Source organism: Mus caroli, unplaced genomic scaffold (assembly GCF_978045245.1).
Source record: "Mus caroli unplaced genomic scaffold, Mus_caroli_1 scaffold_8, whole genome shotgun sequence".
NCBI lineage: Eukaryota > Metazoa > Chordata > Mammalia > Rodentia > Muridae > Mus > Mus caroli.
Genome location: NW_028227263.1, coordinates 19,883,036 through 19,899,847, shown reverse-complemented (window position 1 = coordinate 19,899,847; position 16,812 = coordinate 19,883,036). Strand labels below are relative to the sequence as shown.

At 49.5% G+C, this 16,812-nt stretch overlaps 1 protein-coding gene across 2 annotated transcripts in view; it reads right to left on the bottom strand.

The window, feature by feature from the left end:
• The window catches only part of Gsg1l (GSG1 like), a 199,688-nt gene that overhangs the window by 4,007 nt on the left and 178,869 nt on the right, over positions 1-16,812 (bottom strand). For both annotated transcript variants that reach the window (XM_021168971.2, XM_029479143.2), the window contains exon 6: positions 9,071-9,141. In XM_021168971.2, the coding sequence (XP_021024630.1) occupies positions 9,071-9,141 (71 nt within the window). The remainder of the gene's footprint in view (positions 1-9,070; positions 9,142-16,812) is intronic.

Below are 16,812 nucleotides of genomic sequence, written 5' to 3'. Positions count from 1 at the left end.
AAACATTTTGCAAACATTCTGGAATCATTTGGCCTTGGGGGAGGAACATTTGTTTTGGCCTCGGCTACCAAAACAGTTGCAGTCTTTGGATGAGCTTGTTGCTGAAATAAAGGTGTTTGGGTCCCCCCTCCCCTTAATGAGAAGCAAATATTTGGTGCATAGAAAGGTTTGACTTGTTTTTCTAAATGAATATTTAGAAATGACTGTAGTTGCTCTCACAGGAGCCAGTAGGCAAAACTGCAAAAAGGAACAGAGAAAGTGTGTGTGTGCGTGTGCGTGTATGTGTATGTGTGTGCGTGCGTGCTTGCATGTGCATGAGTGCGTGTGTGTTAAGGATGATCAGGCAGAATATATCTTACTCCTTGAGATAAAATGAGGCTTTCTGACCCCTTGCTCTGGGGTCAGACTGGGGCTCCCATCACAGACTGGGGCTCCCCCCTCCTCCTCTGAGAAGGTACTCAGGTCTGAAATCCCTTGGTATTTTGTCCCATCAGCCCCCGTAAGGCCCTCCACCCACCACCTTCTCTCCTGGCCTCTTCACGGAGGCCGTCATCAGCCAGAGAGACCTTGTGCTCAGATTCAGGATCCAGCTCAGCCCTGCACGTCTCACAAGTGGGGACAGAACCAGCCTGCTCCCCGCCAACCGACATTTACCACAGGGAACCTGAGTTCAGATCTTCCAGAAGGTTCAGAGACACTGAAACTTGGGGTTTCAAAATAAAACCATCCAGCTTTAATTAATGAGAATTGCAGTTTGTAAAATACGTTCAATGACAAGTATAGGCCACAAAGCCTGACTTGACCCAAGGGAGGCCACCTGTGCTGCCTGCCTGCTTTCCAGCCTGTCTTTGTGGACTCTGTCCTGTGATTCGCATGCCCTGTCCCCCAGCTAGAAATACCCTCTGAGGAATCTCTATCCTACCCACTACTCCCCACCCCATCTTTCCTGCTCTCCTGGGAAACACTGAACTCTCCCTGATCCTGCCCCCACCCCGCCCCTGCCTTCAGAGCAACTTACCTGGGGTGGGACCATCTGCATGCCCAGATGGGAGCCCATAGCCCACTCCACTTTGCCTGGTCCAAGCAAGTCCTAAGCTGATGTTTTCTTAAGAAATGAAGCCAAGAAGAGGTAATGGAGGCTACTAAACTTGGGGTGATCTCCCACCACCCTATCCTACCTGTGTACAGTACAGCTGTCCTCCACCTCCGTCATCTGGCAATGGCTAAGGGGGTAAAACTATACTTCGGTTCAACTCTGTGCTCTGTCACACACAAGCTATGTGACATGTGTGTGGGAGGGTGCGTGTGTATGTGTATTCACATGTGGGAGATGTGTGTGGGAAGTATGTGTACATGTGTATTCACATGTGGGAGATGTGTGTGGGAAGTATGTGTACATGTGTATTCACATGTGGGAGATGTGGGTGGGTGGGTGGGTACAGAAGCATGTGTGTGTGTGTGTGCCCATGTGTATGTGTGTGTTATATGTGAATGTGCATACTTGAATGTGGGCATGTGTGTCTCTCATGGAACTTGGAGCTCACCAGTTCTACACTGGCAGCCAATGAGTCCAGAGTTTTTTTCTCCAGTCCCTTGCCCAGTACTGAGTTCACAAGCACACCCCAGATGTGGAGTTTTCTTTTGTTTCTAACCAGGGTGTTGGGTACCCACAGTAGGCCTTATGTTTATATGGCAAGTACTTTGACAGCTGAGCCATCCTCTCGGCCCCATGCACGTGTTTAAAGCTGCGTGGCTTTTGTCAGGCAGCCTCACCTCTTTGAGCCTGAGCAGATAGGAGTCAGGAGTCAGAAAGCCCAGCTGGCCCCTGCACTGAGGCCCCTTAGCACCTGGTCTCTGAACAATGACAAAATAACAAAGTGCAAGTGTTCAATAGGACTGGGCTCAGCACCTCTCTCCACAGATGGGGAAACACAGGTTCATAGTCGGAAAGAAATTGGCTCAAGCCCCCCTGAGAGGGCGGGTAACATGGAGTTTTAATTTCCCCTTAGACCCTCCCCTCCCCTAAGCGTAGAGAGCCTTGATGTGTGCAAGGCTCTAGAACGATGATTTTTCATTACTTTCAATTGTCTTTCTTATTGTTTGCTTTTGAGACAGGGTCTCACTGTGCTGAGAGGCCAGCTTCAACCTTATGATCCTCCTGCCTCAGCCTCCTGAGTGTTGGGTTACAGGCCTGCTCCATCACACCCAGACCTTTTTTTTTTAACTGATATCAAAACATGAACACACATAATATCTACCCAGCTCTAGCCAAAGGGCCCGGTCCGTCTGTGACACTACAATGCTCTAGATGGCCCAACCTCAGCGTGGCTCCTAATTCTCCATACACCTCTACGAAGCATGAGGGCCTTCAGATGCACTAGGACAGAGGCCAGCTCTGCTGGGATCCACAGCAGGCTCCCAGCCACTGGCCCCATGCTGATGGTATGTATATGTCTGTCAAATGAATATGTGATATGGGCTGGAGACAAGGATCAGGCTTAAGTGGGCCCACCTGAGAAGGAGAGGATGCAGTCTGAGGAGGGTGGCTTTATCTGCTCTGCCTGAGACCCTGGGCCTCTGAACCTTCACTGACCCTGGTCTCTTCCTCATACTTAAGTCTACCTGATGCATCTTCCCCAGAACCACCAAGTCCTTGGATCTTTTATCAAGCATGTCCCCAGTCATAATGACTGCTGGGTTACACACGTGGAAAACACTATCTGCCTTCTAGATGCTTCCAGGGAGGGGACAGAGACAGGCACAGCTGTGAGTGATGACAGCAGCGCTACTACACCTGAAACCAACTCTTGTCATCTGCACTCAGTAACGCAGGAGCTGCCTGCTGCTGTACTTGTCCGTAGCTGAGGGACCGAGGCTCACCTGGGAGAAGTAGTTTACCCAAGGTGTCTCCATTGGGATGTGAACCTGAAACTCTAGTCTCACAAGCACTATGACGTCTTAATTGCCAGTGCACTAGACTGAAAGATGCCTAGGAGATCAGGGTGTCTGTGGGGAGGGGATGGGGGGGGGGTTCCAGAACCAATACATCACCAGGGCTCTGACCTAATGGATCTAGTTAATTCACTGATGAAATATAAATCTGCACAACTATAGCGCAGGGTAAACCTGGAAAGGTGGAGCCGGCTTGAATGAAGTGGGTCACTGGCAAGAACCATTCAAGGGCATGTTGGCCTAGCCCCATATGATTTCTGCTGTCTGGCCACCGAAAGGAACAACTTCCCCTCTCTCCCCCCATGATGTTCTGCCTCACCAAGGCTCACAGCAATGGGGCCAAGCACACATGAATTGAATCCTCTCAAAGTGTGAGCCTGAATCGACCCTTCCTTCCTTAGGTTGTGTCTGTGAAGTGTTTTGTCACAGACATGGAAACTTAACATATCCTCATCTTCACCCTCACAGCCCCAGACAGTAGCGTATGGAGACATGCGCTGCTCTCAATGCAGGACACTGGGTGGTAGCAGCCATTCCCAGACTCTGCAGCTGGACTCTGCAATAGCTCCAGGTTCTATTGCAATCTGTTTACTGCCTTGTTAGAGGGCAGGGATGGGTCATTTCAGGCAGAAGGAACGAGGTGTGAAATAGATTCTTGGCAGCCCTGGGAAGCTTTTAGGAGGTGTGAATGCCCAGCAATCTTGTCATTGGAGGAAGGTAAGCAACACACATGGTTGCAGAGGGAATCCAGGGCTGCACCAGCCAGGTTCAGAGGACCACTCATCCTATCCTTAAGGCTTTAGGAGTCTGTCATAAGACACGCCATCATACTTTACAAGCCTGGATCCCACACTTCTCAATTATGTCACCCAGAATGCCCTCAAACTTGTAATCCTTCTGCCTCTCATCTGTGCTTGGCTTACAGGCATGGGCTACCCTGCCTTGCAGCAACCTATATTTTAATGAGAGTCCCCAAGTGTTTCTTAGCAACGGGCATGACTGGAATACTACTGCCTTGGATCAAAAATCAGACAAACAGAAAAGCATCAGCATGAACAGAGTTAGCAGGCCTGTAACCTGGGCCAAGTGACAGTCCCAAGAGCCAGTTCCTTTGCTACAAGACAGAAAGAATGCTGATGACCTCATAGAGACCAAACTGATATCATAATTTCATGGGGACCTACTGTGTGGACGCATGGCACTACCTTGTGTGGGGGATACACAACGGCCACTGAATGACAGCAGGCTCCTGTGCCGGTAATATCAACACTCTGGTGGGAAGAGAGTGGAATGACAAGCTAGCCTGGAGGTCAAAGAGTGAGCAGCAGGCAGGAGCCGTGGGAAGAGGCCCCTGGGGGATGCCACCCATGCCCCAGGCGGGGAGGGGCCTGGCTCTGAGCTGGGAAAATGGAGTCAGGCTTGTATCTCAAAAAGATGGGTCAGGGAGATTGGCCCTAGACACAGCAATGTCCTCCCAGTCTATGACCAAGCAGACTGCAGCAGGCAGGAACCACTCTGAACTGGCTCTACGACCAGTGGGCCCCAAGGGCACAGGCAGCCCGTTTTAAATACAGAAGCCTGCTGGGAACATAGCCACATACCTGCCATCCCAATCCAGGTGGTGGAGACAGGAAAATGACAAGTTTGCGGCCAGCCTGGGCTACATAGTGAAATTCGACCTCAAAACAAAATACAGAAGAAGCCTAGCTTGAACAGAGATCATTCTCCATTCGACGCTCCACCCCAGCACAGTAGCACTAACTCCAGCTGGGACCCCTGACCTCCAGATGGCAGGGTCTCAGATGTCCTCAAGCTGCGTGCCTGTCTGAGTCCAGGAAATTGGCCTTGATATTTATTTTGAAAATATGGTCTGGTCTGCTTCCATTTTAATAACAGAAACAACTCTCGCAGTGTTCTATTGAATTTGATTTTGATCTAATCAAAATGCCAAGTTGCTCTAGGCCCACAGAAAGTCTTCCTTAAAATTCGTTGTGCTGTTCTGGGGGACAGCTATGGCCAAAGCCCATCTTGACAGAGCTCCCACAAGCTGCCTCTGTGTCCTGACAATGACAGGCTCTTGCAGAGCCCTGCCTCACAGACACACCTGGCAAATCAAAAGCTTGTCCCAGGCATCAGACTTGACAGGAGCCATGCGCTGCAAACCCCAGTCACCCCAGAGGATGACACAGATACCCAGATCGGATGGCAGCATCAATTCCATCAAATGTCACATCTGATGTGCTCCCAAACTAGCTGGTGGCACTGCAGAGCCCCAAAGGCAGCCTCTCCTCAGAGCAAGAAACTGTGGCAGAAACAAATCATAGAAGGACCAAGGGAGAAATAGCAACTTTGGCAGTAGTTAGAAGTGAAGGAAAGTTTATATAACTCTTCTTGTCAGAGTAGCTGCTCTGGGAGGAAGTTGTGGGAGATGCTCCGAGGTGCAGAGGCAAGCGCTGAGCACCAACTGTGTGGTACTTGCTGAACTGGGTGCCTGGGCTAGAGACATGGACAAGATGGACAAGGTGTTTATCAGAGAGATGAGAGAAACTGGGAAGCAGGGGCCTAATAACACGGTGAGTCGGGGAGAGTCAGTCAGATGCTGGGAAGGAGAGAACCTGGCACCTGCGAAACTAGTCCACAGCTTAGGAGACAAAGTGAACCACACGAAGCTTTAGAGGGAGAGCATCCAGCAAGGACAAAGGTCCGAGGAAGTGAAAGAGCTTAAACATGGTGTAGCTGCTGCCTAAGGTGGCAAAAGGGAGGAGGAGAGTGAGGCCGGGGTCCTGGGGTATGAGCGGGAGCCCTCGGTGAACAGAAACGTGTCCAGTGCCGAGCTGGGTTTCATCGCAGACTGGATTATGTGAGGTCTCTTCTCTGCTCAGCAAAGTTGCCTGGTAATTCTTCCTTCTTACGTCCGGATCAGTCATCAAAGAGCTAGCAGGCAGGAGCTTTGCTGAGCGCACACAGCAAGTGTTTAATAATGTGGCTCCCTGACACCCTCCTCCCCCATGCCTCCTGCCGGCAAGCTGTGCCCGGCAGGATCTGAGCAGCTGCTTCATGAGGAAATATTGCAAAACTCGCCCAAGCGGTTCCAAAATATTTTCTGGGCAGCAACCCCACAGCCACTAAGAGGCCGGGTTCTGGGGACCAGCTGCTTCTCTAGGCTGTTAGCACTCTACTCTTGCTGGGTTCCCGTCCTCAGGACCCAGCCTGGAGAGATGGGTCCACACAGACAGTTCCTCCACACTACTGAGCCTGCATCCCCTCTGTTACTGCTTGACTATATGATATTGGGTAAGCCCAGTCTTTTGGTTTGCTGAGACAAGGTCTCACCATGCAGTCCAGGCTGGCCTCAAACTTATGATCTTCCTACCTTGGCCTGTGAATACTGGGATGACAGGAAGGTGCCACCATGTCTGGCCAGAGCTATTCTTGGCCTCCTAGGATTCCTTGTTCTGTCGTCCACCGGGCTGAATTGACCCAGTGAATGAAAGAGCTCATCCTCTCAAGCCCCTGTACTGTGCCCTAGATAAGGTGCCACACCCTGATGTCTCTGGCTAGTGGGGACTCCACCATAGCTCTTGCCACACTGTGCAGCAACAGAATGGGCCTTGCTGTCCTACAGACTTCTGGGGCCCAGAGGAGCCCATGAGTAAGGGATAAATGAGTGAGTGATTAAATAAGAGAGTGAATGGATGGATGGATGGATGGATGATGGGTGGGTCAATGGATAGATAGATGGATGGATGGATAGATGGATGGATGAATGGGTGGATAGATGAATAGATGGGTGTGTGGATAGATGAGTGGATGGATGGATATATGGATGGATGGATGAATGGCTGGCTGGCTAGCTGGATGGATGGATGGATGGATGGATGGATGGATGGATGGAGAGCTGGATGGAGAGCTGGATGGATGGATGGATGGATGGAGAGCTGAATGGATGGGTAGATGGATGGTTGGATGGATGGATGGATGGATGAGTGGATGGATGGATAGATGGATAGATGGATGGATGGATGAATGACTGGATGGAGAGATGGATGGATGGATGGGTGGATGGATGGATGGATGGATGGATGGATGGATGGATGGATTGGGTAATGGGTGGATGGATGGATGAGTAAGGGAACAAGTGAATGCCTCACATGCATCATAGAAACAACTTCTTTAGTGGGCCTGTGCTCTCCCTCCATCCACCACCTCAGAGATGCCCCCACAGCCCCCAGACTCAACACCAGCAAAGCCATGAGACCTCTTACCAAACTCTTCTATTGATGGTGACACATGCCTTTGAAGGCTCCTGCAGAAGTTCTGTGTGACCCCAAGGCTCCTCTCTCCCTGCTCTTGCTCTAATGATCATGGGGGCACACCTGCTGAGTGCCAGCTAGCAACAGCATGGCTCCACACTCTGGTAGCCACCACCAGTGACCTGAGAAATTCCTGTCGTAGCTGGGACAGTATCAAGCCTGTGTCACTGCCCTGATGTTCTCAGCTAGAACCAATTGCTCACCTCTTCCTTGAGTCCCAAGTCCATTCCAGCTTATGATGTCTGGGTCCCCTAAGCAAAATGAAGTTCAGTGGATACAGCCTGTTATTGTCATTGTGAGTGAGTGTGTGTGTGTGTGTGTGTGTGTGTGAGAGAGAGAGAGAGAGAGAGAGAGAGAGAGAGAGAGAGAGAGAGAGAGGGAGAGAGATACACAGAGACACAGAGACACAGAGAGACAGAGAAAGAGGGACAGAGAGAGAACATGTATGTGTATAAGTGTGTAAGTGTAAGAGAGATAGTGTGTGTGTATGTGTGTGTGAGTATGCATATGTGAGTGTGTATGAGAGTGTGTGTATGAGTGTAAAGAGACAGTGTATATGTGTGTGAGTGTATGTATGTATTTGTGAGAGTGTATGTGTGTATATGAGTGTGTATGAGAGTATGTGAGTGTAAGAGAGACTGTGTATGTGTGTGTGAGTTATGAGAGAGAGTGTATGAGTGTAAGAGACATAGTGTGTATATGCGAGAGAGACTCTGTGTGTGTAAGTGTGCATGTGTGAGATGTATCAGTTCTGATCCCAGAGGAGCCCAGTCTGATCCACTCTGACAATGCCATCAGAAAGCCCCCAAATCTATGTGTCCCCATGGTCACATTCAAGCTACCATTGTGTTCTCCCAGAAACGGGGGCTTACTCCAGCTTCCAAGCTGCCCTGACTGCAGCTAGCACAGCCCTCTCTACCTCTGACCCTGAGCTCACTGCAGAGGCATGTGCATGGACAGAGAGGCAAGAGTGAACAGAAAGGTCAGCAGAGACCTACAACAGATGAGGCAGACAGAGGCTCCAATGGAAGATACATATATGGTAGATAATAAGTGGAGAGATAGATGAGAGGTGACAGATATATAGATGAAAGGATAAACAGACAGACAAGCAGGCAGACAGACGGTCACATAGATATAGAGACAGATGAGCATATACATAAATAGACACATAGATACATAGAGACAGAGAGCGCTGAGGGTAGGAGGCTCGGACTTTACGTTCAGCTCCCAGTACTCCTGGCCTTCAAGCATAGAGAATCAGGTATAGACTGAAGCCTCCAGAGCAGAGGTCTGTGCTAACTAGCAAGGATGTGTGACCTGGGGCAAGTCTCTACCTCTCTGAGGCTTAATTCACTTACCTGCTAAGCTTCCTGCCTGTGGGAGTTAGGAGTTAGGGATTCGTGGAAGCCTGAAAAGCACCCATATGCAATGGAGCTGGCAAGGGAAAGCTGCTCACTGAGATGTGACTGCCTCACCTGCTGTCTTTGGCAGCTCCTATCTGATGTGAGGAACACTCAGCTCTGCCTCCCTTTGGAGTCTGGAGTTGACACTTGTTCTCCTGGCTGCCCTGCATCCTTCCTAATGTGTCCGTCAGAGTGAGGCTGATGAAGTGAATGTGTTCAGAGCCCCTAAGCTAATCTGTCCAATGTTTTTCTCCCTGCCTCGGTGGATCCCACCCACGGCTGATCTCAAAGGCCACTGGGGATGTCAGGCCAGGCCCGGAGCCACCAGGCTTCCCATGTGTGGTGTGTATCTGGAGGAGACTGCTGGTACAGCTCCCTGCCCACCACGTAAGCACTTACGGGTGGGGTATCTCTCGTGGCGGCAGGCAAGGCGGAAGTCTTCCTCTTCACTCACGTCTCCCTTCTCAATCCTGGAAAGAAACAAAAGAAAACCCCAAGACTGGAATGAGAGGGTAGGCAGAGCAGAGCATACCCAGGGCTGGAGAAGCACTGTGACAACTTTCAAAGTAGCTTTCTACCTGTTGCCCACACCCTGAGATACGGGCACCACTTTTCCCATCTATGGAAAAGAAACAGGTATTCAAGGGATAACTGGGTTGCAAAGCAATCAGTAACCATACACATGGCCAGGGCTTGCACACACACACACACACACACACACACACGCATACGTGCACGTGAAGGGGAAAAGAGGAAGAAGATAGAAAGGGAAGGAAAGAGAGAAACAGGGACAAAGGGGGATGCGCTAGACACATATATAAATAAAATTAATTCCTGTCAGAAGGTTGCTTGTGCCAACCCAGTGGGTCTCAACTTGGCTATTGCTAGAAGTTACCCATTAGGAGTTTTAAACAGGGCTGGAGAGATGGCTCCGCGGTTAAGAGCACTGACTGCTCTTCCGAAGGTCCTGAGTTCAAACCCCAGCAACCACATGGTGGTTCACAACCATCTGTGATGAGATCTGACTCCCTCTTCTGGAGTGTCTGAAGACAGCTACAGTGTACTTACATATAATAAATGGAGTTTTAAACCCCATGTGGGTCTTCTTTCCTCCTATTGTATCAGCTCCTGGGCTTTATTTAGTTCTTGAAACAACTATAGAGGTGCACTGGTGGCCGTCATTACTAACAGCAGAGGCCACGATGTGGTGGCTGCTATTACTAATACAGCAACGACAACCACTGCACCCACCAAACACATAAGGAAGATGAGGTAAAGGGGAGCTGGGAGCTACAGAGTCTCACTGCCTCGTCACTGCAGAACTGAGGTTCACAGTTCATCCCACCCCAGTGTCCCAGATCTTCAGATGTCACTTGGATCCTGTGTTTTCCTGCTGGAAGCAGACACTCAGCCCCCAGAAGGCTGTAGTAGAAGGGTGGTCGGCTGCCACCCAGAGCCACTTTAAGCTCAGCCCTTCTCTTTAAGGTACAAGCTCTGCCACAGCTCTGCAGGGCCAGCAGATGTGGACCTGCACTGGAGAATCTGCCAGAACTGACTCTACACAGAAGCTGGCAGCGGAGGAGGCTGAGACAGGGGCATCATGAGTTTGAAAGCAAGACCCTGTCTCAACAAAGGTTAAGAGGAGAAAAGAGAAAAGCAAAGGCAGTGAGGGGGGGAGGGCACTGCTGAATCCCGGCAGGGCTAGGCTTTGGTCTGGTTTGTTGGGTCAGATGTCATCTCATGTTCCAAGTCTCTGCTGGTCCTCACACAGTAGCTTGCAACCTGGCTGCTCCTGGCCACGACATTCCCCAGGGACATCAAGCTCTTGCTTGAAAACAGCTGCAAATGTCATGAGGTGATTTGAGCAGAAATTTCTTGGGAAGTAATTCTGCTTTGTGTGAACCATCACAAGAGACCCAGAAAGTGTCTTGAAGGACTGAAAGGGGTTTGGTAGAACCCACACTCTGATGGGTGGCAGGTGGGAACAGGGACATTGGATGTGGCATGTGTACCTTCCCAGGCCTCAGGTTCTCCTGAGTTGTGGCTCTACCTTGTGCTGGCTGCTTAGGTCTGTACATGTCTTCCATGTCCCCTCCATCCAGTGGGTGGGCACGTATTACCTGCTGCTTAACGCTGTATGTGGGTAGCACCAGGCAAACTCATCCATCCAGAACTTCCATTGCCATTAGCCCTCTTTATTCCCATAGCCGACAGTCTTCTCATCATCGGCAACACACCCAGTGTCACCACAAAGCTCCAGTTATAGAGAGGTGCTCCTTTGCTGCATTAGCCCGTGTGCCCTTCTTCCATCCCAGTTAGCTTTCTTGATGACTTCTGAGACAAGGTCCCATTATGTAGCCTGGCACTGAACTTGAGATCCTCCTGTCCCAAGTCTCTTGTGTGCTGGGATGAGAGGTCTCCTCTGCCTTGCCTGAGCCAACATTAATGTTTTGAAGGACACAGAGGAAAGACTTTGAGCTGTCAGTGCTTTGGTGCAACCAGAGCAGTGGACTGATGCACTGATGGTTACAGCACCAAAGCCACTGAGTTGCTCTACCAGGTCCAAGGGCAGTCATGGTCAAAGCCGAGAGCAGTGTCCAGGAAGCAAAAGAGCAACAGGGGAGGGTGGCAGTGCAGAGGGGCCCTGAACACTAACACCTGGCTCTCAGAGAGGGAGAGGTACAGTAGACCTCTGAAGGCCGAATCTTCTCATGTGGTTAGATGAGCTGCAGCCAAATGGAGCCAAGATGGGCAAGGACCCATCATCAGCTTTGCCTCATTCCCTGCATGGCCTCATTGAACAATATCCCATCAGAACCATCCTCAAAGCCAGCCTCCCTTCCCTGACCCCAGGCCAGTTGTTTCCAGCCACTGCCGACACTATCTGACTCCATGCTTCTGTGAGAAAGGATCTCTTCCTCTCCATTTTCAGTATGCACCCCTGCACATGCATCCCACGTAGGCTTGAACTGCCACCAGCATCAGCTAGAGAGCCTGCACTGGCCGCCATTTCTGTTCTGAAGATGTTTGCAAACAGAAATGAATAACTTCATGCCAACAAACCAAAAGAAGAGAGCCCCCTCTCTCTTACACACACACACACACACACACACACCACCACCACCACCACCACCACCACCACCACCATCAGAATAATAAGAACTAACAATCAGTGGTAATATCTCTCCATTCCTCCAATGAAAAGACATAGGCTAACAGAGTAGATGCATAAACAGGATCCATCAGCCTGCTGCATACAAGAAACACAACTCAGCAACAAAGATAGACACTCCACTCCGAGTAAAAGGCTAGAAAAAAGTTTTCCAAGCAAATAGACCCATGGAACAAGCTGGAGTAGGTATCCTAATATCTAATAAAATAGACTTTCAACCAAAGTAATACAAAGAGATAGGGAAGGACACTTCATACTCATCAAAGGACAAATCCACCGAGATGACATTTCAATTCTGAACACTTTAGGTAGTCCCTGCCCAACTGCTGATCCTTGCTGGCCACATTGCCTCCTGGGATCCTGAGGATAGCTATCTGCTCTGCTTCACAGCCCAATGTTTCCCAAACTTAATGGGCACAGATATCACCCAAAGCCACAATTACGCAGACTCTGGGAATCCGCTGGATTATGCTTTTCTCATGGGCTCCATGGAGGCTCATACTGTAGGTTGCAAATCCCAGTTGAATCTCAGAACAACTGCTAAGCCTGGATCTCCTGGCTTTCCCATAATGTAGGATCTGCAGGAGGGGAGGCATGGCTCAAGACCTTTCCACAACCGTTTCTCTGCCCAGCTAGTTGGTAGGAAGAAGCTGAGGAGTTCAGGAAGTAGCCATTTCTTCCAGATGTTGCTTCCAGATGTTCCTCTCACACTCCCTCCATAATTTCCTACCCTATGGACACCGCCCCCACTCTCTGTCATGCCTTCCAATGCTGGTGTGGATCCGCAGGATCAATTGGTGCAGTTCGAAGGTGTTGTGATCTTCTGGTCACCAATCTCTAAATCCTGGGGGACACATTCCTCCCAGGAATAACAATTTCAAAGGACCCCAACCTGGAGCAGTGCCCTGCAAGGAGCCCTGAGAGGTCCCATCAAAGCCTCCTCAAAGATAGATCTGAGACTCAGAAGTTACAGATCCAGAAGACAGCCTCAGAGGACAGAAAACACATTGATTTTAAATGGTCAATTTAGAAAGGAGTGAAGGATAGAATTAAAAGGAATACAAGAAATAAATGAGCTGTAGATGGTAAATGAAGATTCCACAGCATCCCTCCAAAAGGGCAGCTCTAAGAAAAGGAGAACATGATGGGTCTTAAAGATATTTTATTTTCGAACTTTTTCCCTTTCTTTTGCATGATGAGTCATTTGGAATATATCAGGAAAGAGCAGTTCCCCACCATGCTCAGTTCTGGCCTGGTCTTGAAGAGTGCTTTATTTTGTCTCCATTTCTGCAGAGAGGCATGCAGACATCTTGTGAATGGCAAGGGTGGAAATATATGAAGTCTCCAGCATTAGTCCCCTCCAAATGCCAATCTTCCATGCCTCCTTCAAGGTGTCCACAGGCTTCCTCCTATTGCAAGGCTCCATGGACAACATGAGACCTCCTGATTCTTGGGAGGAGAATCAGGACTGCTCCCATAGGGAAGGAGCACAGCCAGCTGTCCACAAGTCATGATGCCTTGGTATGATCATGTGCTCATGCTTGGATGCTCAGAGTGCAAACAGATCAGAGACACCAGGGCAGGCAAAGGATGAGGCAGAACACAGGGCAAGGCTGGGATATTCCCATGATGCCCTGGGGACCAAGGAAGTCCCTCTCCATTTCTGGATGGAGAGGAGGGGCCATTATCCTGGCCACATCAGAGCATTGCTGAGCAACGGCTACTGGAAATCAAAAATGGACCAGGTTGGGGAATGGCTGGGTTCGCCCAGGTGAGCGTGAGGTGACCAAGGGTGGAGGCAGGAAGAAAGGACTACAGCTATCCCCACTTATCTACTGGAGTTACCCTGAGACCCCAGTGGGTCCTGAAGCCCAGGACTGTGCCAAATCCTATACAATAGACTATTTTCCCTCTGTATACACCCATGAAAAACTTAATTCATAACTCAGGCACAGTGAGAGATCAACTTTAAGATCTGGTAATAATAAAACATTAAAAACTTTTACTTTGAGACACAGTCTCATTATGTATCCCAGGTTAACTTTGAACCCACAGTCTTCCTACCTTCATCTCCCAATGCTGGGGATTATAGGTTTGTGCCTAGCTAAAAATAAAAACACTTAGAACAACAAGAAATGAGAAATAAGGTAACACTATTTAAAACTTGGGCCAGATCTTTAATTCCAGCTCTCAGAAGGTAGAAGCAGTTGTATCTCTGTGTGTCCAAGTTAGCCTGGTCTATATAGAGCGTTCCAAGCTAGCCAGGGCTGCATAGTGAAATGCTGTTGTGTATGTGAGGGGGGAGGCAATATTTAAAACTAATGATTCTCTGGCTTCTGTAACTTCCCATGTTTCATGGGTCCCTGAAGCTGCAGAGGTGGCACATGCGTAAGGGAGTCTGGGGTGCTTTAGTCATCAGAAAGTGGAACTATTTGAGAAGGATCAGAATGATTAGGGGACATGGCCTTGCTGGAGGAAGTGTGTCACTGGGGGTGGGATTGGTGGTTTCAAAGGGCCCAGGCCACACCCAGTGCCTTTGTGTGCTGCCTATGGATCAGGATGTAGCTCTTGGATCCTGCTCCAACACCATGCTCCCTGCCATGATGAGAACAGGCTAAGCCTCTGAAACTGTAAGCCAACCCCCAATTAAAAACTTTCTTGTAAGAGTTGCCTTAGTCATGCTGTCTCTTCACAGAAATAAAACAGGGACTAAGGCAGAGGTCTAGTTTGGTTGTGACGAGAATTCACTGGTCTTGGGGTAAAAAGAGCTGTGGGACCAGGGGCCCTGTTTTCACCAGCTTGAACACCTATGAAAGAAACATGCAATTGGGGCAGAGAAGCAAGTAGACTGGGTTTGGAGGTCAAGCATGTGAGTGAGTTTAGCCATGCTGATGGGCAGTCACTTTTAGTCGCTGAAATATGAAGTGTAGCTGCATCAAAGAGTGTGATTCTGAGATGTGGGTGTCCCAAGCCATGTGGTCACTGAGGGAAGAAGAGGAGGGCTCCCTGGCCTAAGGAAGCATGGGCACTCAGCAATACCAAGGAGAAGGAGGGTAGGAAACGAAGAAGACCATGTCCACACTCTGAGTGATCTCTGTGGGTAGTCAGTTCTGCCTCAGTTATTGCACTGCTGTGTTTCAAAGAGTCCAACAGATACCCTGCAAGTTTGAAGGGCAGAAATCACCCCTGGGAAAACACCAGGAAGAGTAACAGGGAACAGTTGACTGGGGTTGCCTGAAGTGGGAGCTACAGAACCAGGGCAACATATCGAAAGCCAGGACTGGGCAGTCATGTTAGAGTGTGTTGCACTCGCTGTTGAGAATGCCTTAGTGGGTTGAGGAGGCCCTGAGAGACAGATTGGCGTGGGTAGTGTCATGAGTGGGAAGTGAGGATGGGAGAGAGGCCTTCCACACAGTCCGGTAGCAGGCAGAAGAAGGGATTGTGGTGCCAGGGTGGACTCAGAACACCCTTTGGGACTGCTGAGATGTTTGGCCACTGAGCAGGCAGAGGTACCCTTCACCATGCAGGAATGACAATGTCCCATGTAGGCCCCTGACATGCAGGGCAGCTTGCTTTGTGACCGTGAGAGCTGGCTTCGGGGAGGGACTTTTGCAATGGTTTCTATTCCATGTGACACAGAGAAAGGAGACTCACTCAATGTGGCCACATTGAGAAGAGGAACTAACACAGAAAAATGATGACCCCAAACCCCAAACAACCATCTTTGAAGCCCTGGAAGGAGGTTTGGTTTAAATAGAGGATAAGATGTGTCCATATCAAGGTGTTGTCTGTCTGTCCATCACTGTGTGGGCTCTGGTCTGGTCTGGTCTGGTCTGGTCTGGTCTGGTCTGGTCTGGTCTACAAGGTGTCTGATAAGCCTTCAGTACTGTCTTAGTCGGGGTTTCTATTCCTGCACAAACATCATGGCCAAGAAGCAAGTTGGGGAGGAAAGGGTTTATTCAGCTTACACTTCCACATTGCTGTTCATCACCAAGGAAGTCAGGACTGGAACTCAAACAGGTCAGGAAGCAGGAGCTGATGCAGAGGCCATGGAGGGATGTTCTTTACTGGCTTGCTTCCCCTGGCTTGCTCAGCCTGCTCTCTTATAGACTACCAGCCCAGAGATGGTCCCACCCACAAGGGGCCTTTCCCCCTTGATCACTAATTGAGAAAGTGCCTTACAGCTGGATCTCATGGAGGCATTTCCTCAACTGAAGGTCCTTTCTCTGTGATAACTCCAGCTGTGAAGTTGACACAAAACTAGCCAGTACAAGTACCCTGTGCAATCTCTCCCTAGGAGACAGGCCACTCCCTGGAAGCAGCAGACTTCAGTATGAGATTCCCAGGAAATTCCAATTCCTTGGGGCCCACTGTTTTAGTAGTCAGATATATCAAAGGGGAGACCCAGAGTCTCCCTTCAGAGTCCCTACTCTTCTGCTAGCATGCTTACAAGGATAGAAAACACCGGCTTGAAGGATGCCCCTCTTCCTAAGGGGGTAGTATTATTCTCCCTGTGCAGAGGGAGATCTCAGAAGTCTAGCAGGGAGCAAGAGAGGATGCTCCTACTAAGTCCCCAGTCACCTTGTGACCATGCTGGGAGGTAGGACACACTCACTCCCCAGCCAGACAACAGGACTCCCCAGAGGTGAAGCAACTTGGTGAGGGAACTCACGCCCCTAAGTTTATTCTACTTGTTTTCTTGTATATGTATTCACACATATATGCTGTATATGTGTACATATATGTGTGTGTGTATAGTTATTTGCAGTACTAATGATTAAACCTATGCCATATATTTATTTATGTATTTATTTATTCATTCATTCATTCATTTTTGAGATAGGGTCTCACTATGTAGAACAGGCTGGCCTCAAACTTGCAGAACTGCATCTGCCTCTGCATCCCACGTGCTGGGGCTAAAGCATCTGCTATCACATCCAGCACCCTCTTTTTTAAAATTTAAATTTAT